At 46.6% G+C, this 24,647-nt stretch overlaps 1 protein-coding gene across 5 annotated transcripts in view; it reads right to left on the reverse strand.

The window, feature by feature from the left end:
* Positions 1–24,647, reverse strand: part of Trio (trio Rho guanine nucleotide exchange factor) — a 286,761-nt gene that overhangs the window by 17,171 nt on the left and 244,943 nt on the right. For all 5 annotated transcript variants that reach the window (XM_029469546.1, XM_029469548.1, XM_021182742.2 and 2 more), the window contains exons 35-47: positions 24,187–24,479; positions 23,211–23,381; positions 20,633–20,728; positions 18,213–18,361; positions 16,087–16,153; positions 14,310–14,413; positions 8,721–8,790; positions 6,786–6,875; positions 5,467–5,559; positions 4,351–4,401; positions 4,049–4,126; positions 3,051–3,242; positions 205–382 (exon numbers count right to left, since the gene is read on the reverse strand). In XM_029469546.1, coding sequence (XP_029325406.1) covers positions 205–382; positions 3,051–3,242; positions 4,049–4,126; positions 4,351–4,401; positions 5,467–5,559; positions 6,786–6,875; positions 8,721–8,790; positions 14,310–14,413; positions 16,087–16,153; positions 18,213–18,361; positions 20,633–20,728; positions 23,211–23,381; positions 24,187–24,479 — 1,632 coding nt within the window. The remainder of the gene's footprint in view (positions 1–204; positions 383–3,050; positions 3,243–4,048; positions 4,127–4,350; positions 4,402–5,466; positions 5,560–6,785; positions 6,876–8,720; positions 8,791–14,309; positions 14,414–16,086; positions 16,154–18,212; positions 18,362–20,632; positions 20,729–23,210; positions 23,382–24,186; positions 24,480–24,647) is intronic.

The following is a 24,647-nucleotide window of genomic DNA, read 5'->3' on the forward strand; positions in this document are numbered from 1 at the left end:
GACCTCAATGAAGGTGGAGTGGCCGCTCCAAATCCTGACTGCCACCAAAACCCTGTGACATTCTAGACAAATTATCAGTCCACTGTGCCTCAGCTTCCTATAGCAGACAGTAAGCTCGGTTGCTATCAATACGTAAAGCAGAGCGCTGAGACACAGAAACATGTGTCTTAGAGAAAGGAGACACAGCCAGTAAGGGTACATCACCGTTTAAAAAGTTGCGCTGGTTTTCTAAGATTTGGTTGATCTCATGGATCCATGTTTGCCGGACGCTTGGACTGGATGAATGCAAAACGAAAGTCTCCACGGCATCGCCCGTCCTGGACGTCAGGGCGAACTTACAGGGATCGCTCTCCACATTTTCCTCCAGGCAGAGGCAACTCACCTTTAAAACAGCAAGTCATTATTTACAACAGCTACGGCACGGGGCATCCTGAGTATTCACCAATTAACTGAAGGTTGGTCGACAGAATACACCTGCTGCGGGGCCTTTGGCACACAGCTTTAACGTGAGAGGATGCTCTGACATGCACTGCAACAGCATGGTCAGACTTTTGAAAAACTATGCCAACTTTGCTCCCTCACAAGGATAGATATGTGAAGCTTCACAAACACGGTATCCTGGAAGCAGAAAGAGGCATGGGATTGTCAAGGGTTGCTGGGAGGGGGACAGTGGGGAGGTTGCGTTTAATGGGTGGAGAGATTAACTCTTGCAAGACGAAAGGACTCCTGGGTATGAGGATTGTGGCACAACACAAAGGTACTTAATATCAATGAGCGGTTCCTAGAAAACACTTAAAATGGCAGATATTATGTTACATACATTTTGCCACAGAAATTAAAAGTATGAAGTGAATCTCATCTTATATTGATTGACATGGCAACAGCTACTTTTTAGCTGAATTCTGTTAGCCTCAGACACCATCACAGGTCAAGCATTCCTAAAACCCTGTCCGGTCTTGAGTGACCACCCACCGTGAAGACAGGAGCTCACAGACTACTGCATAAGGTGCCTTTAGGCTATTTGTATAAAGTGAGCATGGCACACTCACACTTTGTGCTTAGAGCCGAATCCCAGCCTGGGGGCTGCCGAGATGGTTTCCATGGTAAAAGGCTTGCTGCACAACCTGACTTCATCCCACATAAATGTAAAGGAGAGAACCAATTCCACAGAGCTTTCTGTCTCGCATCCACATGTGCAATGTGGCATGAGTGCCCAAATGCATATACCATGTACACTCATAAAGATACCTGGATACCATTGCTAAGTTGCCAGTGTGTATACGTATATAGTAAATATTTTTTAACTTAAAAAACCAAAAAGGCCTGAAATCAGAAAGACTTTGTCTGCAGCGCTTCAGTAAAGAGTATTTAATCAGTATCAGGAAGGATTTCAAAGCCATTTAAAGTCTCAGGTGCAAAGGCCGATATAAGGCTTGACTAACAGCTGAAACAATTACCTAGTATTTATTTCAAAACCTCTCCTGCAATTAGCCAGCACTCATTCTTCTCCAAAAATAAAAACTCACCAAGCAGGGGTGGCGCATGCCTATAATCCCCATACTCGGGAGGCAGAGGCAGGCAGATCTCTGAGTCTGAGGCTAGCATGGTCTACAGACTTAGTTCCAGGACAGCCAGGGCTACACAGAAAAGCCATCTCAAAGCAAACACACATTAAGATGGCCCATAAGATGGCCCATCATGTAAAGGCACTTGTCACCAAGCTCAGCGATCTGAATTTGATCCCAGGGGTCCTGTGATGGGAGAGAACGGAGTCCCATAAATTCTCCTCACTTCATTCACACTCTGTGGCACACAAGCACAGACACAGCACATAAAAATAAGCAAATGTATTTTAAAAAGATTAAAGTCTCAAATATCAAAAAGGATATGCAAGTGTATCTGACGTCATGATGAAAGTACAGAGAATCACCTCACAGAAGCAGCAGAGACATAATATAATGCATCAACAGAACTTCTAAGGTGCTGGGGTGGCTGTCTGTCCACAGACTTGTGAATAGCAATTCTAATGGGTGGGCCGGCATACGGGCATGCCTTTGGAGGAAGGTCCCACAGTAGCCAGCACTAGGGTGGCATGAGACAAAGGGTTACTTCAGGCCATGGAAGCTCTTCTTTTTTGCCTGGCTCTGAAGTCTTTACAATAGGCATTCATGAGCAAAAGATCACATGGCTCAAAGGCTGTGCCCACAGATCAACCTTCCCCTTGTGCAGGCACTTAAAACCACTGAACCGTATGACAGTCCAAGCAGCGAGCTTCATAGGAGAGAGCGCCATGCCTCACCAGTACACCATGAAGCCAACAGACTCAAAGGGTGTATGCAGTTCCTTGGCACCTGTGATGTCGACCCTAGTGTTCGTACAGAAGGCCCTCATAGAGAGGAACACATCTTCCTCCTGAACTCTCCTGCACAGCTGAAGACATGGCAAGAGCTTGAGGGGCTGGGTGGGTGCAAGCACACATCTCCTAGGGACCACCTGCTGGCTTCGGGGCTCCTCTCTGTCATTCTGTCACCCTTGATTTGTCTCCTTTACAGACTTAGGACCATACTCATATAACTATTTTCTGTCTGTTCACCTTTTTCGGCCACCAGAGGGCAAGCTGCCCTAGGGCAGAGAGGGTAGCTGCCTCATCTCTGCCGCCCAGTGACTGGAAGAACCCTCAGGATCCCTCTGTTGAATAGAGAATGAGACACCTAGCTGGCTCTTTTCTTTGGCCCTAGGCCAAGACCCTGAAGGTGAGGCTTGGACTTGTAAGCTAAGTTTTACATGGTCTCCCAGAGGGCAGCGGTATGTACACTGCCCAATGGCTATAGTCACATAGGTATTAAATGAAGTCATACAGTATTGCGGACAGCAGCTCCAGAGTACAGAAAGCAGAAAGAGGCAGGATGCAATTTTAAGATTCAACAGTGTACTAAAATGTCTTGTAAATACTTAATAAAATGAGCACTGGAAATGCCTCCCTAAGCACAAAAGTTCTTAGCATGACAGATATGTGTGCTGGCACATGAAGCTCGCAGGCATGCATTTACCTTGATACTGTTCTTGAACAGAAATCCTGGCATGGAAAAGCCCTTTTTTTTATCAAGTGGTTCGCTGAATATGACGATCTGTTCAAAGAGGAAAACCCGCCTCTCTTTGCATCGAGGCAGAAGTCCTGCATCTTGATCTGTGACCAGGAATGTGTCCTGTAAGAGCAGTTTACCCTGGGCAACAATTTTACCCTAAAACAAGAAGAGGGGAGGGAAGGGTGGGGAACATTATATTCTCAGTGACCAATCATCTGTTTCCTTTGGCTCCCTCCCACAAAATGACACATTCTTCTAGGAGCTGCAGAGCTTATTCTTTTACTGTGATGAATTCCTAGCTCTAGGCAGAACAATTCTTTAAGTTAAAAGTCTTGTCAGCTCTGGGTAAAACCAGTGGCCTCAGAAGCAGAGGGCAAGAACAGGCTTCTTCCGGGATGATTCTGACAAAAAGCAAGCATCCCTCTCCCCGACTTGTCAGCAGAAGTCTCCACAGTACAGACTGTGGGGCTTCAGTCGGAGAAACACAGGCTTGGGACATTCAGCTTTAATGCTCCAGTGAGCAGGTGGCAAGGAACGTTAAAGCATCTCCCACCTTCTTACTCAACTGGAGGGACAGCTTCTGGTCTGAGTTTGCAATCTGTACAGGTTGGTTAGACTCAAGAACCCAGTGGTCCTGAAATCAGTCTCCCAGGTATGAGAGAAAGCAGCTTTTGTGGCTTTAGATGCCTGGAGACGATGCAGAGGCTGTCAGAGACAAAGCACGGCCCTGCTCACCTCTCCTTGAATGGCCTCAGGCAGAAGAAGGTTCCCCAAAGCAAATCAAAGGCCCCGAAAAAAAAATGGAAAGAAAGTCAGTCACACTGGAGAGTGAGAGAGGAGAAAGGAAAAAAGAAAGAAAGAAGGAAGGAAGGAAAGAAAGAAAGAATATATGTGCATAGAAATAACCCAGGCCAGAGGAAAGGGATGGGAAGTGGAGGGCCCCTCAAGAAACAATGCATTACGTCAAATCCCTGCAGCCGGCCGACATTCATCATGTCATTACAGCGCTTCGGCACGATGCACATGACTTCTACAGCTTTCTGTGGGTGGGGAAGAAAGCAGAGTTAGCGTTCACACACCTCCCAGGAACCCGTTAGTGCCCACCCTCCACTGCACCTCCAGCTTAAGTTTCTCTCCCTCCACACCTCCGGAGTACAGATGCAGAGTACAGACACATCAGAGACCCCACACCCTCAGCGGCCCCTCCCAGGACCCGACCCCACGCCAGGAGGGGTTTGCAAGAGAGCAACAGAATGCTAAGTACCTCTAATTCGGACGTGTCCAGGCTAGCTTTTTTTGAGTACTTGAGGAAGTCCTGTGAGGAAACGAAGAGAGAGATGTGGTGAGAGTGATGGGCAGGGGCAGCTGGCCCCGACCACCCTTCCTGCAATGGGCACTTTTGGTTCAGGTCGTTCACAGTCACATTCCCTCCTCTCAGAACCACACACAAAGGCATCCTGATGGTGACGCTGTCCTTGCTTCCCAGTTTATTCTGAGATAGCTGTGGCCTCTCTCCATGTGCAGGCCCTAAGTTTCATGTGATGTCATCCCCGATGGTGCTTACTAACTTAAAGTAATTCGTAGCTAGGCCATATGGAAACTTGAAGTTTAGTTCTCTTAAGACTCTAAAAAGAGGGGCTGGAGAAATGGCTCAGCTGTTAAGAGCACCGGTCACTCTTGAAGAGGATCCAGGGATACCAAGCACCCACACCGTGGCTGGCACCTGTTAGTAATTCTGGCTTCAAGAGTTCTCACGCCCTTTTGTGGTCTCCATGGGTTCCAGGCATACATGTGGTACACAGGCATGCATGGGGCAAAACACTCAAACACATAAAATAAAATAAAATATAAAATCTTTCAAAAAATTCCTAGAAGATTAAAAAACTAGTCCGATTATGGTCTGTAGAGATGGCCCATCAGCTAAGAGTGGGCTGCTCTTCCAGGGGACCTAAGTTTGATGCTCAGCTGAACACAGCAGCTCAAAACCATCTGCAATTTTAGTCCCACGGGACCCAATACCCTCTTCTGCCCTCCAGGGCACCAGGCATATGGGGTGTACAGACATATAAGAAGGTAGAACACCCATACACATAAAACATACATATATTTAAAATTGAGGTTGATAGAGCTGAAGAAAAATCACTAGCATTCCGAGATATGTGGCAGACAAACAAGAACTTGGCTCAAAATTTGAGAGGAGTGAACTGTTGAAGAACAGTGTAAAGAGTTACTTTGAAACACTGGGAACCAGAAATAGCAAGCAGCTCCACAAGAAGGCAGTAGAGCTTCTCCCACAGGGTGGAGGTGTGGGCGATGAGGGAAGTCCTGCCCACTGAGCAGAGTGACCAAGGACTCTGCTCTCGCCCCCCTCAGCCCTCACCTTCAGGAGCAGCTGGTACTTCATGATTCTCTGCACCGGTTTGATCAACAGATCAGTGAGCTGCAGTCTGTGGCCCAGGCGCTGCTTTAAGTCCTGGGGATTTTAAGAGGAAAATAAAACCAAACCACCTCAGGTGTTGTTTGTGAAGTGGCAACATTTTGTTCCTTATAATTATAACTTCAGCAGTCCTGTGAAACCCAGGCAACAAAAGCTTCCCATCTCTCAGGATTTAAACATTCGGGTTGAACCTTCCTGAGTGGATTTTCAGAGAAGCCTATTTACTTGAAGGCTTCTTCTTTCTGTCTGCCTGACTGGCAGCAGGGCTAGAGAGATGGCTTAGCAGTGGAGAGTGTTGGCTGCTCTTTAAGAGGACTTCGGTTCAGTTCCCATCATCCACTGCATGCTTATTATTGCCCATCTGCCTGTGGTGGTTTGAATAGGAGTGGCTTTCACAGCCTCATGTGTTTGAATGCCCGACTTATGGGGCATGGCACTATTAGAATGGATGTCACTGTGGAGGAAGGCTTTGAGGTCCCATAAGCTCAAGCCAGGCCCAGTGCGGCTGTCTCCTTTCTCTGCCTGCAGATCAAACTCTTTCTCCAGCATCATCTCTGCTTCCATGCCACCATGCATCTCACCGTGGTTATAATGGGCAGAACCTCTGACCCTGTATGCCAGCCCCAACTAAATGTTTTCCTTCCTAAGAGTTGCCTTGGTCATGGTGTCTCTTCACAGCAGTAAAACCCTAAGATACTGCCCAATTGCCATAACCCTAGGCAGTCCAAAGACCTCTTCTGACTTCCACTGGCACCAGGATACAACCACAACCACCAAAACAAGACAAAAATCTGGAGCCACTTCCCACGCATTACAGGTAGATGAACTGAACACCGTAGGCATAGCACAAAGCGCTTCCCCACTGAACTCTGCTCCGAGCCATTTAATATTTCTTTAAGTCATTTATTTTATTTTGAGATAGAGTTTCGTTACGTTATCCAGGGTGAACTTTATCTTGCTATGTAGCCCAAGGGAGCCTTAACCTAGTGATTTTCTACCCTGTTGCAGGGTTCCTAGGTGTGAGAACTGCTCAAACCATTTATTGTTAAGCACCCAGTCTTCTAAATGCCAGGGGCTGTGACTATAGTCTGAATCCACACCCATTTCCCTGATTTATAGACTGTAAAGCAAGCTTTAGGAACCTCATCTCTGAGGCCAGTTTGGAGAAGATCCTTTTGTCCCCAGATGTCGTGGCACTCTAAATTCAAGCAATCACAGTGCAACAAGAGTCAGGAACCACCTGTTCCCACGTTGAGTCTTACCTCAAAAAAGGTGTCGATGTACTCGGACACAATGTGCTCAGACTTTGGCTTATTTTGACAATAAACTATGTACATGTGCAACCGTCTCTCCTAGGAAGCAAAAGGCAAACAGATGGTTAAAGCACTGACAGTTCTATTAGACCATCGGAGCCCACAGTACCACCCACAGAAAAGGGGCCATCTTAAAGCAAAGCTGCCACGCTGGGGAGCTCACTCCAGATTCGGGGCATTTGGCCACCCTGGCTCGGAGGCTCTGAAACAGCCTTCTGCTCTCACTCCTGGTACAGACCGGATGGATCCCTCACTTGCCTGTACCAGCAACACCAATGGCAACTCAAGAAGACACTTCCATCGCGCCCAGGCTGCCAGTACTGTTTTTAGTAAGTCTTTATAATCTCAGATCCCATGGCAGGAAAAAAGGGGACAACAGGCTCTCAAAGCTATGTATGCAGACCCTTTAGGGTCCCTGGGGCCTATTTGAGGTTCTCTTTGGTCAAAAATCTCTTTCAAACAACACTAGGATACCATTGCCCTCCTGCAGTGTCTATGCGTGTACCAACGTGGCGTGGGCCCACAGTGGGGGAAATGGCTGGCATCACAGCAAGGATCTGTCACCACTGCAAATCTGCTCTGGAACATGCCAGCTTCCCTTCTGGATGCCACTGATGACGTAATACAAGTCACTCCTCCCCTTAAAACCCCAATATGGCACACAGATCCTTTTAGCGTTCTTGTGTCAGGGCAGAGGTCTACACAACCCTTCTGCTTCTTTGGTAACTGCCTGGGGGAAAAGCACTTGTGACGGATGTAAGCTCAACAGGCACGCTTGCTGTGAACCACCAGCTGAACCTGACAGAATGATAGGCACACTGCAATTCTTACTCCGGAGGCTGGTGGAAATTCTCTTGAGCACAGATGAAGCAAGCTTGTCATCTCAAGACTAGACACACTACTGGCGGTGCAGACACACAGTGGAAACCCAAAGTTTAAGAGGAGAAAAAAAAAATATAAAGAATTCTGGAAAATATTTGCCTTAGCTAGACAACGCCTAGAGACTCTCCTGATGGAGCAGTGGTGATGCTAAGTCTGATGGCGGATAACATCCATTGAACTGCCAACATCTGCAAGAACCTGGCAGGTCAGCAGCCAGCTTCAACTGCCCGGTTCAAGATTCTCAAAACTGTGCCTGGAGCAAACAGCTCCAAAGGCCATTCAGCTGGACAGACAGATAACCAGGGAGAAGATCTCACACAGCCTTTCAGGGACTGCTGTACCAGCCTTTCAGGGACTGCTGTACCAGCCTATAAGAAACTAGCCTTTACCAAATGTTGGTACACAGCAAAGATAACTGTCTACAGTTACTTGAAGAGAATATTTAAGGTATCCATCCATCTTCAAGTCTTGTCTGTCATGTGCTTTACAGTAACAACAATAATAAAGCCTGATAATGTGCTGAGTGCAAAAAGCAGATATGAAATTATACCTTCTATTAAATGCCTAATACTAAAAACAGGCAAAACCAAAAAAGCCTCATTATTTTTTTAAAATATAGTGATTTTTCCTTAAAATAACTTGAATACTTATCACTTATATATATGTATACACACACACATATATATATACACACACACATATGTATATATATGTATCCAGCTAGTACATCAAGCCCACTGCAGGTATGGGCAGGTACATTATCACTGAATGCTTGCTTGCCTTTTGACATCTGCAAGGTTACTGTGTCAAGCCTGTCTGGCTCTGGGGCTTTCTGACCTGTGTTGCTGCAATCCCCCAAGACTGGGAAGAAAGGAAACTCAGAGGAAGACACACCACAAATGTCTGGCAGTATATCATCTTGTAAGTGTCAAAAGACCTCATCTTTAAGTCACTAGAGATGCCAAGAACACAACAGGATATAAACACTGTCTCTGTACTCACATGCTTTACAAAAAGGGATCCGAGCTTTTCTGGATCTTCAAGGCACTTCTCCAACTCTCCTAAAAAAAAGCTGGAGACAGAGGAACATCAGAACCCTTTCCAACTTGTCTTCTTAATTGTAGACTCAGTCAATGTGGAGGGGGCTGCTGAGAAGACTATAGCACATCTCACAAGTATTAGCCAGGCAGAAAAGAATTGGTTAGGACAAAGTTAAAAAAAAGAGTGCACAAAGCCAAGAGAGAAGAGACTTCCCTTCCACTCCTTTAAATAATATTTCTTGTCTCCATTTCTTTCAGGGACACATGCACTAACATCTGCCCAGATACTGAAGGAAAACAAATTTCCAGCGCAGTAGGTCCTTTTCAGTTCTGAAAACTCAAGTCTTCTTATCTATGAATTTCAATGATAACCTTAGAAGCTCAAGCCGGGTGATTTCCCCTGGGCCAGCTTTATGAAACGTTACCAAATGTCCCTGAAGTCGGGTTGTAGTTGGAGACTTCCGTTTCATAAAGGATCAAAGGACAGTGGCGGCACAGCTGTGTCCCTGATGCTCTGGTCTAGAACGAGCGCTGACCTTATCACCTACATGCTTATTCTCTGAAAGCTGTGCTGAGCTTTGTAGCACTAGGGTTTTAATGTCTCCCTGGCTCTGCAGGCACTCTGATGTACAGCATCTCTGAATCCAATTTCAGCGGACATCTCAGGGGTTTGTCCTTTTCTTTCCTTTCCCTGTCACAGCTTAAGAACAAGCCCTGGAAGAAACTGAGATCAAAGCACCAAACACCCCCCACCTACACACCTTTATTTTTACATTTGTTCCTATGTGTTTGTGTGTTCATGCTCATATGCAATGGCATACAAATGGATGACAACTCACTGGAGTTGGTTCTGGGATTGAACTCAGGTCCTCAGGCTTGTTGGCAATCACCTTTGCCTGTTGAGCCATCTCACTCCCCCAAGTACCCCTTTCTGAATTGGCTATGCTCTTGTTAAGTCTGTACTTCATAGAGGCATATACTGAGGTCTGTTTAGAGTTGCCCAGTCATTTACCTGTGAGTTCTGGTGAATCAGAAACTACTGATTGTGCAAATGAGGAGCTTTCCATGAGGTCAAAGCTTTTATATTCTCTTCTGAGAGTTAAGAGCAGGCTACACTGAAGTGCCCTTATTGTAACACCTTCCCACACCTGGATGCTATTTCAGTTTAAAGGGTGGGAGAAGCAGAGACCAATCAAGAGTTCTCTGGCCTAAGAACTAAGTGGGTCTATAACCTCAGGGTTTTTTTTTTAATCATTTTGTTTATGTGGGTATATGTGTGTGATATGTGTGTATGTTCACATGTGTTTGGTTGAATATGTGTGTGTGTGTGAGTGCAAGTGTATGTTTGTGCACGTATGTGTGGAGACCCACAGCTGATGGTAGGCATCTATTTTGATCCTGCCCTACCTTGATGACTGAGCAAGGCCTTGCTAGCCAGTTCACTCCTGAGATCCGGCCTCACCTCCTGTGTGCTGGTTTTACAGGCAGGTTCCTGTGCTCATCCAACTCCAGGCCTCACACTTGGGCAGCATCCCCACTCACCCCCACCCAGCTTTGAGGAGGGCTGGGCTTGGCAGATGTTGATAGCATGCTCCAGCGGCAGCGGAGCAGCCACATTGATAAAGCAGGGCAGCAGCAGGCCTGTCTAGGTCCTGGAGATGGAAGACTGCAGCTGCAACTCCACTACAGCATCAAAGGCCAGTGTTAAGCAACCCTATACAATGAAGGGCTTTCAAATGAAAAACAGAGGGGCAGGTGTGCGATGGTGAGCTGTCAGGCCAAGCCATGCTCCTATACACTAGCTCTCATACACATCTCCCGATTAGGATAGATGTGAGCTAAACACTGTGACTCAATTTTATTATTCTGGGCTATCCTGTCTGCTTTTCCAGCGACAGTGAGTTGGGCGTGTGGATTCTAAACTCTCTGACAGTAACTTGGACTCTAAAGGCAGCTGCAGTTCTATTAGACACAGAGTCTCACTGTGTACAGATGCTGCTGAGTGCCATGTAGATATTAATCCAGTCATTGGGTCTGAAGATGCTGCTGTGTATGTGGTACACTGAGATGGGGAGACTATGGAATGCCCTGACAGGCTTTGCTTTGAATGCCTGATAGCCAGCTGGGTCACGCTATCTGGGAGGCCCTAGAAACCTTAGGAGCTAGGCCATAGCTAGAAGACCCTTGGAACAAGGTGAAGAGTCTCCTAAACTACACATGTCTCGTGCCATAGTGTCTTTCTGAGTGTATGGGGACAAAGGACCATGGGCTTGAAGCAGAGTAGGAAAACAGTGAAACCCAGGGGGACAGATGGAGGGAAAGGGTTCCCGGAGTCTGGTTTGTATTTCTTGCTGGCTCAGACACAAGAATTTTAACATAACTAGCAAAAAACCACAGTGAGGGTTGCTTATAGAGAGACAACATTCTCTTTTCTGAGACAGACCTCAAACAAGGCTAGTTGAGAGCTAGTGGCTGCTGGAGGTAGGGAGGGCTAGTTTTCTTGGGGGTGTGGCCTCTCCTAGCTTTCCTATGCTCCTGTGTGAATGGTCCTCTGCCCACGCACACATGGATGGCACTAATTAGACATGGTGTGTGTGTGTGTGTGTGTGTGTGTGTGTGTGTGTGGAGAGAGAGAGAGAGAGAGAGAGAGAGAGAGAGAGAGAGAGAGAGAGGCTGTTGTGGGGGAGGGGTATGATCATGAGATTGTATATGTATATGAACATCTCAAAGCACAGAAAATGAAAGAAAAGGAAAATTAATCCAATAAATCTAACCAGTGAGGTTGAGAACTGCTAAGGAACTATGCAATGGTGAGATTAACCTCATCCAAAGGCCTATCAGCCGCCTTCCTGTCTCTGATTCACCTTAGCCCAAGGGCCAGGAGGTGACCTTTTCCTTTTCCCATCTGTAAACCTGGTTGGCTCAGAGAAAATCTTACAGGCGAGGAGAGCCATATTTACCATAAAACACAGGCCTCTACCTCCTTGTGATTTATATATAGCAAGAATATCCCTTTGACTCTCTGACATCTCAGGATGTCCCACCAGCACATCCTGAAACTGTCAAGACCCCTGCTGCACCTGAGAGCAGTTCCTGGAAGGATAAGCTTAGGTGTGCAATAGGCAGCACTGAGGCAAACTGCCCACTTCTGGTGCCAGAGGAAGCCGGTGAAACAGCTGAGGCCAACCTTCCATCTCTTGTGCATGTAAGGTATTTTGGTCACAGAAGGGAACTTCTGTGACACTAATTTGCAGCGCTGGTGCCTAAAGGACTGTGATGCAGCTGTGCATAGCCTCACTATGTAGCAATTAGGCGTTTGGAACTGTTTTTGTAGGCAGAATTTGGAAATGTCTAGAGATGGTGGGCTATAGAAGTCCCAGAATACTATACACAGAGCATACTGTGTGCCTCTAGTGGGGGATCAAAGGAGCAGAGTATTGGGCCAGAAACGTGCACAGGAAAGATGCACACAAAAGGTTCTAGGTGGGGCAAGGACTCCATGGAGAACTGGGTTAAAAAGCATTCCTATCACATTCTGATGAGGATGGCTACACTATACAATATGTCAAATACACCTGGATGAGGGTGAGTCTGTTTTGTTTTCATAGTACTGGGGATTGAACACAGAGACTTGGGCTCCGCCACTGAAGCTACCACCAGCCCAAGGCTCAATGCATAAGAAATATTTGGTATAGAAAATCCCAGGAGAGTGTAGCAGACAGGCTGTGACCCAGTCAATACAGGTTGCTTCTAGCCAGGTTTATTATGATAAGGGAGAACAAGAGGAGCAGAAAGATTTATAAACCTGCAGTCTGGCTAAAATAAAAAAGAAAGCCTCTGGGGCTGGTGAGATGGCTCATCGGGTAAGAGCACTGACAACTTTCCTGAAGGTCCTGAGTTCAAATCCCAGCAACTACATGGTGGCTCACAACCATCTTAATGAGATCTGACGCCCTCTTCTGGTGTGTCTAAAGACAGCTACAGTCTTTAGTCTTATTATTATTATATATAATAATAAATAAATCTGTGGGCTGAAACAAGCAGAGGTCCTGAGTTCAATTCCCAGAAACCACATGATGGCTCACAACTATCTGTACAGCTACAATGTACTCATATACATAAAATAAATAAGTAAATCTTTAAAAAAAAAGGACATTAAAAAAAAAAGAAAGCATGTTTAATTACACACAAGGTCATTAAAGAGAAAGCCATTAAAAACCTTTCTGCAGTGGCCTTAAAAACATCACAAGAATTAGCCAGACTCAGGCATGGTAGGCTCAAGAGAATGAAAGGTTAATTCATCTCAGATGTGTTTCCCCCCAAAAGCTGCTGAGGTGCGTTGTTCATACAGGGCTGCCTAGAAAGGCGTTTCCCTCGGATGAGCTAACCAAGAATGTCTAGACTACTGCAGCCATGTCCCCAGCGGGGCAGGACAAAGCTCAGGCTGGGAGCAGACTCTGGGAAGAAGAATGCAAGAATTACAGGTTAGTGGGGCTTCGACTCCAAACAGAGGCCTGAGATGTGTGCTAGGGTCAGATTCCCAAAAAGGAGCCGAGGAAGGAAATGCAAGAAAGCCAGGAGAGTGACAGCAAGTAGCAAGGAAGAGCTGGGGATTTCGGAGCGGTCAGAAATCTGGACTCTCTACCAAGAAAAGCTGCAGCAATTAAAAAAAAATCAGCCCAAGAGCAGAGCTTTGTGGATGCAATTGGGGAGGGCACAGAACAGTGTGTCCCATATGGATCCACAGGAATTAGGTGTTTTCTTCCCTGCTATCTCTTTGTTCCTCCTTCCGGAATGGGATGCTAACCCTGGGCCCCATGTGTTCCAAGTATGAAATTTTCTGATTACTTTTCTGATAAACAGGTAAGCTCACTGAGTCCGGAAGAGACTCTGAGAACTCTTGAAGCTGGACTGACTGACATGAGCAAGGGCCTTTGGGGCCAGTGGTCACTCTGAATACCAATGTCCTCACAAGCTTGCCTTGCCAGTTAGGTCTCCTGTTAGGGACACTATCTGGGGATGCTGTGGGGACAAGAGGAGACAGGGACTGTCTGTAAGAAGGAAGTCACTGGGACTAGCTACCCCATCTCACTCTGTGCTTCCTATCTAATAGGAAATGAAGAGTTTTTCTCAGCCAGTCTCCTGCCACCATGTCTTGTGGTGCCAAGCCAAGTGATCAAACGTTCTGAAACCATAATCCACAGTCAGTCTTTCCCTCCACACAGTTGTTTATGTTGAGAATTTTGGTTACAATGATAAAGAGCTAATTAATGCAGAGGGGAAGAAAATGGCTCACAGTGGTGGGTTAAAACCCCAAGCAGACTGACTCTGTTCAGGGACCTGGCATCCCAGCAGAGACTAGCATGAAAAACATATGAATCTTTCCCATGCCATAAAATGCTACAGCCGTATAGCAAGCACTTTGTCCTTAGCTCAAACTCCTTCTGGGAGTAACACAGGTTACAGAACAGACAGAGCCTAAACATCATTTCCTTTAGCCCTGGCCAGGCTGGATACAGCATCACGCACGCATGGTAGGTGTCTTACGTACTCTCTGTGCCAGTCATAAATCTGATGGATGTTGCCAAACACGATCTTGTCTTTTCCCTTCATGTCATCAGGAACGCCGTCTTCCTTCATAAGTGCCATGTAGCCCTACAAAGCAATGCGTTCGAATGAGCTCATGTGCAAGGTGTCTGCATCAGGGACTGGACTGAAAGTCACACCACACAGACACACACTGTCTTGTTTAAGAACAGATCAAAACCTGTATGGGAAGTGTCCTTACCTACAGCTTCAAACAGACTGTTATATTCACTGCTGAAATTGCCTCTCCTCGAAAGATGCAACATTTACAAATAAATGAAAATTCTTCTAAGGAACTTAAACGTTAAAATATGTAAATGGTTTAAGAAAGCAAACAAACCTCCTAGCTACTAAATATCAGAGAGAGTTGCTCAGTCAGAAGAAGCCCCTTTGTTTTTAGGATTTCTATTCTAGAAACAAAGGAACTGAGGTTTTGAGGTTGTTACACAGCATATTAAAGAAGGCTTGAGCGATACTCTTTCTATAAACTGCTTGTTAACAGAAGTCAGTTAACTACAGAGCTGAAGTGTGCTGTACATTCTCTGTCCAGCTGGATATGGCCTGCAGCTTGGGTAGCCGAGGCAGGACGAGGGAGCGCGAGGCCATTCTAGGCTACCCAGCAAGACCCTACACTTTGGAAAACAAAATAAAACTTCTATTCAATTCTAATGAGATTTAGTTTGCACCAGAAACCTTAAGGCTGCCAGTGACGGCAGAGCAACCTAACATGCTAAACACTTACGCTGGGGAGTGACAGTGACTACTGCTGCGCTTCAGCAGTGGCGAGCATGGAATTCATGCTGTGTGCACACTAAGCAAAGGCTCTGCCACTGAGCTAAAAGTACAGCTGAATAGCTCTGTGCCCCCCAAATATGATTCTGTATATATCTGCAAAGCTGAAAGAAAAATGACAATATTTTATACTATAAAAATGCCTCTCCTTTAGAGCCAGGGACGGTGGCACAAATCTGTAAAACCAGCACTTGGGAACTATAGGCAAGAGGGTTATGAGTTCAAGACCAGCCTTAGCTAAACACTGGAACAAGGGCTAAGAAAATTAATTTGGATGTGGTTGCTCACACATATAATACTCAGCAGGCTGAGGCAGGAGGGCTGCCAGTTTGAGCACACTCTGGGCTACACTGTGACTTCCAAGTTAGCCTAGGCTGAAGACTACAATATAGATACCAACCAACCAACCAACGAACCAATGAACTACCCACTCACCCAGTCAACCAGGGCCTGAGGGTGAGCTGCGGAGTTCCTGCCTATAATTGACTAGTACAGAAGGCAGTGGCTTTGCCATAGCTCAGCCAATGCTTGTGACTGAAAATGGTGGCAGTGCTTCTGTGCAAAGCCATAAACAAATACTCTGGTAGAGGCACGGGCCAGGGTCAGTAGTATGTGGATTCAGAATGGACTGAATCCTTAGCTCCGGCCACACTGAGTTTCCAACCAATATCACTGTTGTTTCTGTGGCAACATCTAATCTTATGAAATAGTTATAGTCAACATTTCAATATAAAAACCAGAAGACTGTTGGCAGTAATAAGCTAAATTCTTAATTACATATAAAATATATACAAAGATATACTATGCAAAAAATTCTTTAGAATTGTATCCAGCTTGCTAAGACAGCTAGCTACATTTCTTTAAAGCTTTCCGGAAAGTATCACCCTTCTGCCTTTTAAAACAGTACCTCTCTGGATGATCTGGGCTATGAAGTTTCTGAAGATACGTACCTCAACCACACAGCCAAGGTCCCGCACATAGTCTCGCTCTGTCTCCACTAACTCTTGCAAAACATAGCTGGAAAAAAGAGAAATACAACATCTATTTTCTGAAGGAATTACCCTATACAAATTTGCTTTGGTGAGAATGGGTTCTTTTAAGTCCGCATAATAATATAGCAGATTTACACAGCTGGGTCTGAGGGTTAAGTGAGAGAGCAGTCAACTCATTCGGGCAGACACTCAGTACAATGGTAGCAGAGAATGGAAAGAAAGCACACGTGCAACTTTGTTGCAAAGGCCTGGCATTAGGGCGGGCAGCGGTCTTTTAATTAAGTTATTTCAGACTTTGGTGGATAGGCAGGAAGTTTTACAATTTCGGACATTTAGAATGTGTGCATGATAGGGCAGAGTTTCTCTCTGTAACGGCCAAGGGTGCTTAGATAAAAGAGAACATCTCTTGGCCAGGTTATAGTCTCCTGGAAGTCAAAGACAAGTCTGTTGCTGAAACCACCATTCACTTGGGACACAGAACCCAGAGGCTCTGAGCTGGATCTGACCGGAAAGCGTCTATCTGCCGACTGGATTCACAGTACCAGAAGGTGCCATGGAGGCACACAATCAACGATGCTTCCAGATGCATCTGAACAACAGTGATGACAGTCATGGCAAGGTCTCCCTCGAGGCGCATGGTAACCAGCAGGTGTCTAACTGTTCCTAAGGACCTCACAGCAGGTGGGAAAACATACCCGGCACTGGAGACCTAGCCAAAGAGCTGGGGCTGGTGAGGTTACGGCTCTTAGAGGAAAACCCACTACTGCCACTTTCCTAAATCAGCATTCTAAATACTTAGGCTCATGCCCACAGATAAGTCAAACTCCCACTCCTCATGCAAGACGCTTCTCTTTACAGCTATGCAGACCACTATAGAAAGCTACGGCTCACCAAAATGCTGAGAACAACTGATAGCTGTCGACAGTGCCCAACCACCAGAGACACATCCATGCCACAGCCTCTTCTCTCCCCACACACACCCTGCATCTGATGCTTAGGGAACACCTCAGAAGAAGATGGGAGGTTATAAGAGCCAGAGGAGGAAGGAAATCGGCTGCCAGACTGTGCCTCCTAGTAATATCAGGGAAGCATCGCTTGTGATAGCTCAGCACCATGGCTGCCTAAGCAAGGCTGGACCTGTGACAGCACCAAAGGTCATGCCAGTGTAGAGGGGGTCTCACAGGGCCTCAAGCTCAGTCAAAGAACTACCGGAAACTAGGAGAGCAGAGAAAGAGAAAATTAGCCACCCGAGGGACGTTGCTTAATGTACATATGATTTTGGGTTGACCACAAACAACACTATCTGGCCTTAGCAGGCTGTATTTATATGTGTATGTGTGTGTGTGTGTGTGTGTGTGTGTATATATATATATATATATATATATATATATATATATATATATCGTAAAAGTTCCAAGTTGACATTCACTCGCTTGGCCAACTTAATTCACCCTGGCACACTCCCTATGCCCGGTGCCAGTCAGTCACTGGGGCTTATTATTACTGACCCAAACCAGCTTGTTACCCACGCAACATACGGTACTTCTCACCCAGAGGAAGCGTTAGCCTTTGGTGTTACCTCTCAGGATATTCATCACCATAAAGTGATCTTACTAGAATTGAGAAACACTCCCACTAAGTTACATTTTAAAAACTCACATTTTGACTAATTTCAAATTGATTTAATTTTATGTTTACCTTCTTTTTCCTTCACAGCTACACAAACAATAGGAAGTATATGAGTTTCCCCCCACAAACCACAGACGATATTCTTGTCAAGAAATGTTCTTATTTGTAAAGCAAAACAGACAGGGAGAGCAAGAGAAACTGTAGCTATGGCTTACCACATTCCTACACACGCGCGCGCACACACACACACACACACACACACACACGAGGTGTGCACCACCCATAAACACATAAGTACTCACACTCAGGCATGCACACACACACACACACACACACACACATGCACACACACACATGTACACTCACACACAGGCAGGCGCACATGCGCGCACAGGCACTCGTGAGTGATGTAACTGGGAGGGAAGTGGGAAGGTGTGGAGGCTGGCGCTGCTTACTGCCTTCTCTTCAGAGAGCTGCATTTTCTTTCTTCCATCTCATCAATGGGTGAGGAGGATGAGAGGAGGGAATTGTCTGAGGGATTGAAGGATGGGCTGCTACTGTCTCCCTGGTCGACGAGCAGCGAGCTGGGACGATCCTCCAGCGCCTGGAAGAAATGGAGCAAATGAACAGTGCTGACTGCCCTCGGCCCACGATGGCTGATGATAGAGTAAGGAAATCTAAGTCTGACAACAGATCAAATTGCATTATCAAGAAGGAGCTGGAGAGATGCTGAGCGGTTGAGAGCATTTGCTGCTCTTGCAGAGGACCCAATCTCTATGCCCAGAACACACACAGCAGCTCACAACCATCCAGAGCTCCAGTTCCAGGGGATCCGGACAACTTCTTCTGGCCTTTGCAGGCACCGCACTGCATGTGGTGCGTACACACACAGGATGGGTACCACAGGACGACAAAAATGCTCACGTAACATAAAATGTCTGTGTAACATCTGCCACGATGGCTCACACGCTTTTCCCACTGCCGAGCCTCACGCAGAGTCTGAAGGTGGACTCACAGAGATCAGGCAGCCTGTGTGGGTCGGAGCTAGGGCCTCTGAATATATGTTACGGTCATGTAGCTTGGTGCTCTTGTGGGATCCCTAACAGTGGGGTGGAGGCTGCCCCTGACTCTGCACTTGAGACCCTTTTCCTCCTACTGGTCGCTCCATCTAGCCTCAATGTGAGAACATGGGCCTGGTCTAACTGTCGCTTCTGAAATTGGTTGATGTTCCTGGAAGACTTCTTTACTGAGGGGAGGGAGGAGTAGATCTAGGAGAAAGGAGGGACTTGGGGGGAAGGGAAGGAAGGGACACTGCAGTTGGGACCTAATATATGAGAGAATAATAAATAAAAGAAAAATAAAGATAATTTGACGTGGGTTAACAACTGAAGATCTTCTAACTGCTGCTTATCAAGTCTTTCTTCTTCTGACTCGCTGAGTGCCTAGATGCCTAGAGATTATAGCTCTTTTATCCCTTTCCTCACCCCAAGCTTCCAGCTGGACCCGCAGAAGGAGAAACAGAAGGCTGTAGTTCGGGAACAGTTAGCTTTGTTAACTTAGCTGCCATTAGTAAGGTGCAATTGCTCCTGTGTGCCCTGCTCTCTTCCGTTAACGGGGACAGACTCTTCATCACCACAGAGCTTTGATGACACAGGTCTGTGCACGCAACCTTGTTAGGGAAGCCCACGGCCCTGCAAAATCACACCAACTACAGCTCTCAGTCACAAAAATCAGGACGCTGTTAGTTAACGAATGGAGCCTGATCCAAAAATTGCTCTCCGATAAATAAATAGCAGTTGGCCTTTATTGGAAGTACATGTTTTTCTGTAAGTGTCAGAGTTTGCGTCATGCCTCTGGATCAGGTGGGTGACAACAGGAAGCCAAGATTGGGGTGACAGAGGACATTCTGTCCTATACAGACTAGACAGCTGGAGCTCATTAGACTGAACTCTATTTATTTGAATAATGAGAAAAAAAGAGAATAGAGTGAGACAGGAGAGAGCAAAGGAGTAGTCAAGGTGTCAGCTGTGCCCAGAGGGACATGCCCTCACAACTGCAGCAGCTGCTGGAACCCGAAACGGAGGCTCAGGCTACTCCTGGAGGCCTGTTCTCAGGTGTGACTTGTCTGACATGGCACCAGAGAGGACGAAGGAAATCTGACGAGGACACAGGATCATAATCTCTTGCAACACTTTGGATGGTCACCCTGGCTGTGGCACCCACTGGTCCCTTACACAGATGTGTGTGGAAGACAACGAAGCCCCAGCGTGAGCTGCCCCGAAGCTGGAGTGCTGAGACCTCAGGGATTTTCAACGTATCACTGGGAAATGCTCTCCTACTGCCATGTTTTCTGGGAAGGACATCGACAGACCCTTATTTTAAATGCAATTGAGTGGTGGGGGGAAGGGAGGGGAGAGGTGGAGAGGGGGCTATTTCACAGAGCATCTCAGAGTAGATGGTCAGTCAAGCAGGTAGCAGACCAGCACTGAATACTGAGCCCCACATAAACCACCATAGCTGCCATGTCCTCTGGGTCACCTTATGTAAGTGCAGACGGTGCTTCGTTCATCTGAAGATGATTACGTGCTGGGACCTGGTATCCCCTGGACCCTGTCCTCCAAAACCTTTTGCTTGGCTAATTTTAACCTGAGCTCTTTCATGCACTAAACTGCAACTGTTAGAGCCACAGCTTTGCTGAGTTCTGTGAGTCCTTCAAACCACCGATGAGCCTTAGGATGACAGAGCAGCCCCCAGATTCTGTTCTGGTCATAGTGAGAGCAGTGGGTAGCCATAGCTGCCATCTATGGCAAAGGCATTTGTACACAGGCGCGAGAGTGACTCGAGAACCTCCTGCGTGCTGCGTGAGAAGCCTTACCATTTTGCTTTTCACGAGTTCTTCAATCGCACTGACAAGCTCAGCTGCGCTGGGCGTCTCAGAGCTGGTGGGGCGGACCAATAACCTTGAAGAGGCCTATGGGAGAAGTTAAGACAAAGAACGGGGAAGAGAGGTCTCTTGTTAGTAACGGTGCAGACAGTGAACTCCCTCGTAAACTCCAGCCTTTTTTTTTTTTTTTTTAAAGTAAGTCCAGACAAAAAGACCACAAGTTTGTCTTTGTTTGCATTTATTTAGAGTCAGCCTTTATATTTACAATATTCTGACATGAAACATTAAATAAAACCTGTCTAGGGTACATGTGGGAAGCAGACAGCGTCTGTTTTTAATCCACAGTCATGTAACATCGTAATGGTTTTCAGGGCGGCAACTGGGCATGGGGGCACACTAACAGTAACTCTGCACGGTGCTGTCACGGAACCCAGTCAGCAGAGGAGAAAGAGGCTTACGGTCTAATGGGTGAATCCCCAAATAATCAAGAAACCGAAATGAGGCTGCTAAGAATGGCTTGACTGTGTTTACGGGATTAAGAAGGGGGGGGGGCAGGGTGCAGTGCCCAGACGGGGGAGGGGGGACAAGCTCACCATTTCCTGTGCCATCCATTCCCCAGAGATTACTGCAGAGGACAGAAGAGCTGAAGCCTCACAAGCTACGAGATGCCACTTACGGCTAGATCCAGGGCATCACGGGGTGACAGTCGGGGAGGCTGGGGGAGGGGCCACTGAGCTGAGTTTCAGTAATTAGCAAACACTGTTTGCAGATTACTTCTGCTGTAGAGTAGCTGGGGATTGAGGGGCGTAAATAATATGAACCTTGCTTCATATTAAGGGCAGCAGAGATGCATGCGACACGTGGCTGTCTGTCTGAGAGATGCATTTCTCATGGTGGACAGATCACACATTGTTACAACAGGCTTTTTACATATGTGGACCAAAATACGCACTTTATGAAACACGCTGGTTTGCTCTAATGAAGTTTGGAATATGAGATGAACGGAACGAAGAAAAGAAACTCAAATGGAAAGGTAAGGAAACTGAGCCAAAACAGACACAGAACACAAATCAACGTAATGCTGCAGTGGGGGTTTACAGAAAGAGAAAACAGAACAAAACAAAAAATTAGTTCAAGATAATAGACTGGGAACACTGCTAGATTTCTGTAAATGAAGATTTGCTACTGATAATACCCAACCAGGTTTCATGGTAAACAATAAATGATTCCAGTAAACAAGACTGGCAATTTAGTCCTTTTAAGGGAGGAAAACAGGCCAGAAAAGCCTGTGCCTCATTGCTTGGATAACAATCCAGACTTAAGAAATTTATTGTCTTGCTTTGAAAAAGCTATTAGTTTAGATTGTTACAAAACAGCTTATGAGTTGTCACTCCGCCCACACAGCCTGTGCCCTGGCCAGACTGAGAGCCTTCACCTTCTCTCTCAGACTGGCCTGCACCAAGAATGACACTCAACTCTAAGGGGACAAACCAAAGTCTGGCTCCGCAGCTCACCAGCGTGGCCAGACCTACGGTGCTCTGGCTGCGCTCAACTGTGTGAGGCACAGGTGTGCGGGGTGGAGCTGTGTGCTGGGAATTAAGACAGCATCAGACTTGAGAGCCTCGCTGCTGTCCATCAATGACTGCACTACATCTTCCGTTGTCAAATAAAGGCTGGTAAATCTAGCAAGTGATGGACAATGCCAATAAGGGAGTCAGGAAGGGAAAAGGAAAAAATGTGAAGGGAAAATGCAGAAAGAAACATCTATTTTTTATTCAGGAAACTTAGTTATTGCCAAAGAAAACAAAAACGAAAGAACAGTAATGAATCCTGGCGATGACTTCCTCGCTCTGGTTTAGCTCCTAACAGACAGGGAGGGTCACCATGGGACCAGGGGGCAGAAGGGCGTGCAAGCTTCATTTACTAGGCTTCCTTTTCTGATATTTTATTTTCGAGATTTTACAATTGGGGTGGAAAAATAATCTAAAATGATTGAAGAAGTGAAAGGAGACAGACTGGTAAGGCTTGAAGCCTTCAGACAAGCCAGGGCAGGCAGCCACAGGGCTCTCAGGCTGACTCCTAGTATTCTGTGATGATGCACCCTAACCCTGATCCTACAAGCACCTGTGGCATGTTGGGGACAGTAACTGGAGAGTAACACTGCCTTATTTTAACCAGAAAGCCACGTGCAAGAACACATTATAGAGGAGACATGATGGCCTACTGTGTGTTGAAAGCTGTGTGCAGGCAGGCTGAGACTTCTCTCTCGGGGACTCTAACCAGCATGTTAACAGTTACTTTATGAGCAATTGCTGGAGCATCGTTAAAATACACTGAACATATTTACATGTCCATGTAGATTGCAGCAACATATGCTGGCCTCCTGTTCGTTGGAAATGGATTTGTTATTCATACTTCTGAGGTACAGACAGGCTGGCTGCCGGGAGAGTTCCCTGCTTCTAGTGGGTGCCTTCCCCCACACCCGTCTCACAGTCTTTCAAACAACATGCTGGTGCGGAGCTAAGGGAGGCTCCGCCTCTGGCCTGGGTGCACACCGCTGACCCCTTACCTTGTCATCCTGCGAGTCCGGCTGAAGGAGGCTGTGCTGCTGAATGGCCATGGGTGGAGGCAGTGGTACAGCGTCGGCGCCCTCCTCGCCTTCTTCTTCTCCGCAGCTCTGCATGCCCGAGGACGAGGACTTGGACAGTGTACCACTGCTGAGACCCTCGTTCCGTCCTCTCTGAAATCAAACCAACGACTATTTGCTCATGTTGGACCACGACGAGCAAGCCTGGGCTACAGGCTAGACTCGGCTTCTCACAGAAGAGCATAGTGAGGCTGGGATCAAGCATACACTCATTTCCTCTGTTTGCATGAAAAATCTAAGTTTTGGCTTTAGTGAGAGAACTCAAATTTATAAAATAGGTATATGAATACACAATGACCTCTGTACAGTGGTAGAAACTCAGCAAAAGTAAGTTTAGTGAAAAGAAAGAGAGAAAGAAAACACAGAAAACACATGAAGCAATAAAATAAAACAAATGCAACACTGTTTTTTGTTTGTTTGTTTGTTTTTTGTTTTTTTTTGAGCCTGTGCAGAACTTGGAAGAGACCAAGTTAAAATCTCTACTAGCCCTGCCAGTGCCGAGGACATCCTAGTAACATGAAAGATGGCTTCTCGAGTATCACTTAGGGCCTCCTGAGACAAAAGGGGAAGGGGAAAATATCCTGGATGTCTTGCCTCCACTTTGGTGACATCGGAATACTGTGGAGTCCCATGTGGTCAATAAAAGCAGTCAAGTTGACATTTCCAACAATCAGTCCCTCCCTGCACTTAACAGTCTGCAAACCAGAAACCTAAACGGGGGGGCTGTGGGCCGTGGGTGCTTTCTGGAAACGAATCCACTACTACTCAAGACACCATCTACTCTTAACTTGAAAGGAAGGAAACACCGGAAGGCCTCCATGGAGTTCATAGCCGCTGGACCCTATAATCTACAGTCACCCATGACTTACGACAGCCCAAGCCTTTCACCTAGACCCACCTCTTCGATGGTCTCATCCTGCGGGGTGGCAGCACTGTCATCCGAATCTTTCTGCGATCCAGCATCCGCGCTCTTCCGGACCTCCCGGCTCTTCTTGTGCTTGTGGGCCAGCTTCTTTGCATGCCCATCGGCCTTACCGCTGCTGAGCCGCCGCACGGGGCTCGTGAGCCACTTGCGCAGGGTGTTGCCGGGCCGCTTGGGACCTGGTGAACTCTGTGCTCCGATCATGTGGGGCTGAAGGGAAGCCACAGAGGCTGGTGGGCTGGCATCATTACTGGAGACCGACAGTGAGTCTGATGGGATGAGAAGAAAGAAAGAAGGCGTTTTATTGATTGACCACCATTGTGGGCAAGTCTCCGCCCTTTAGCCTCAAGTTTTTTCCCATCTTAAAGGACTCGCAGGTGGGCTGATGGCAACTTTACCTAATGCTGAAACAGACAGGAGAGGACTGGTAACTTTCT

Source organism: Mus caroli, chromosome 15, assembly GCF_900094665.2.
Source record: "Mus caroli chromosome 15, CAROLI_EIJ_v1.1, whole genome shotgun sequence".
Lineage (NCBI taxonomy): Eukaryota > Metazoa > Chordata > Mammalia > Rodentia > Muridae > Mus > Mus caroli.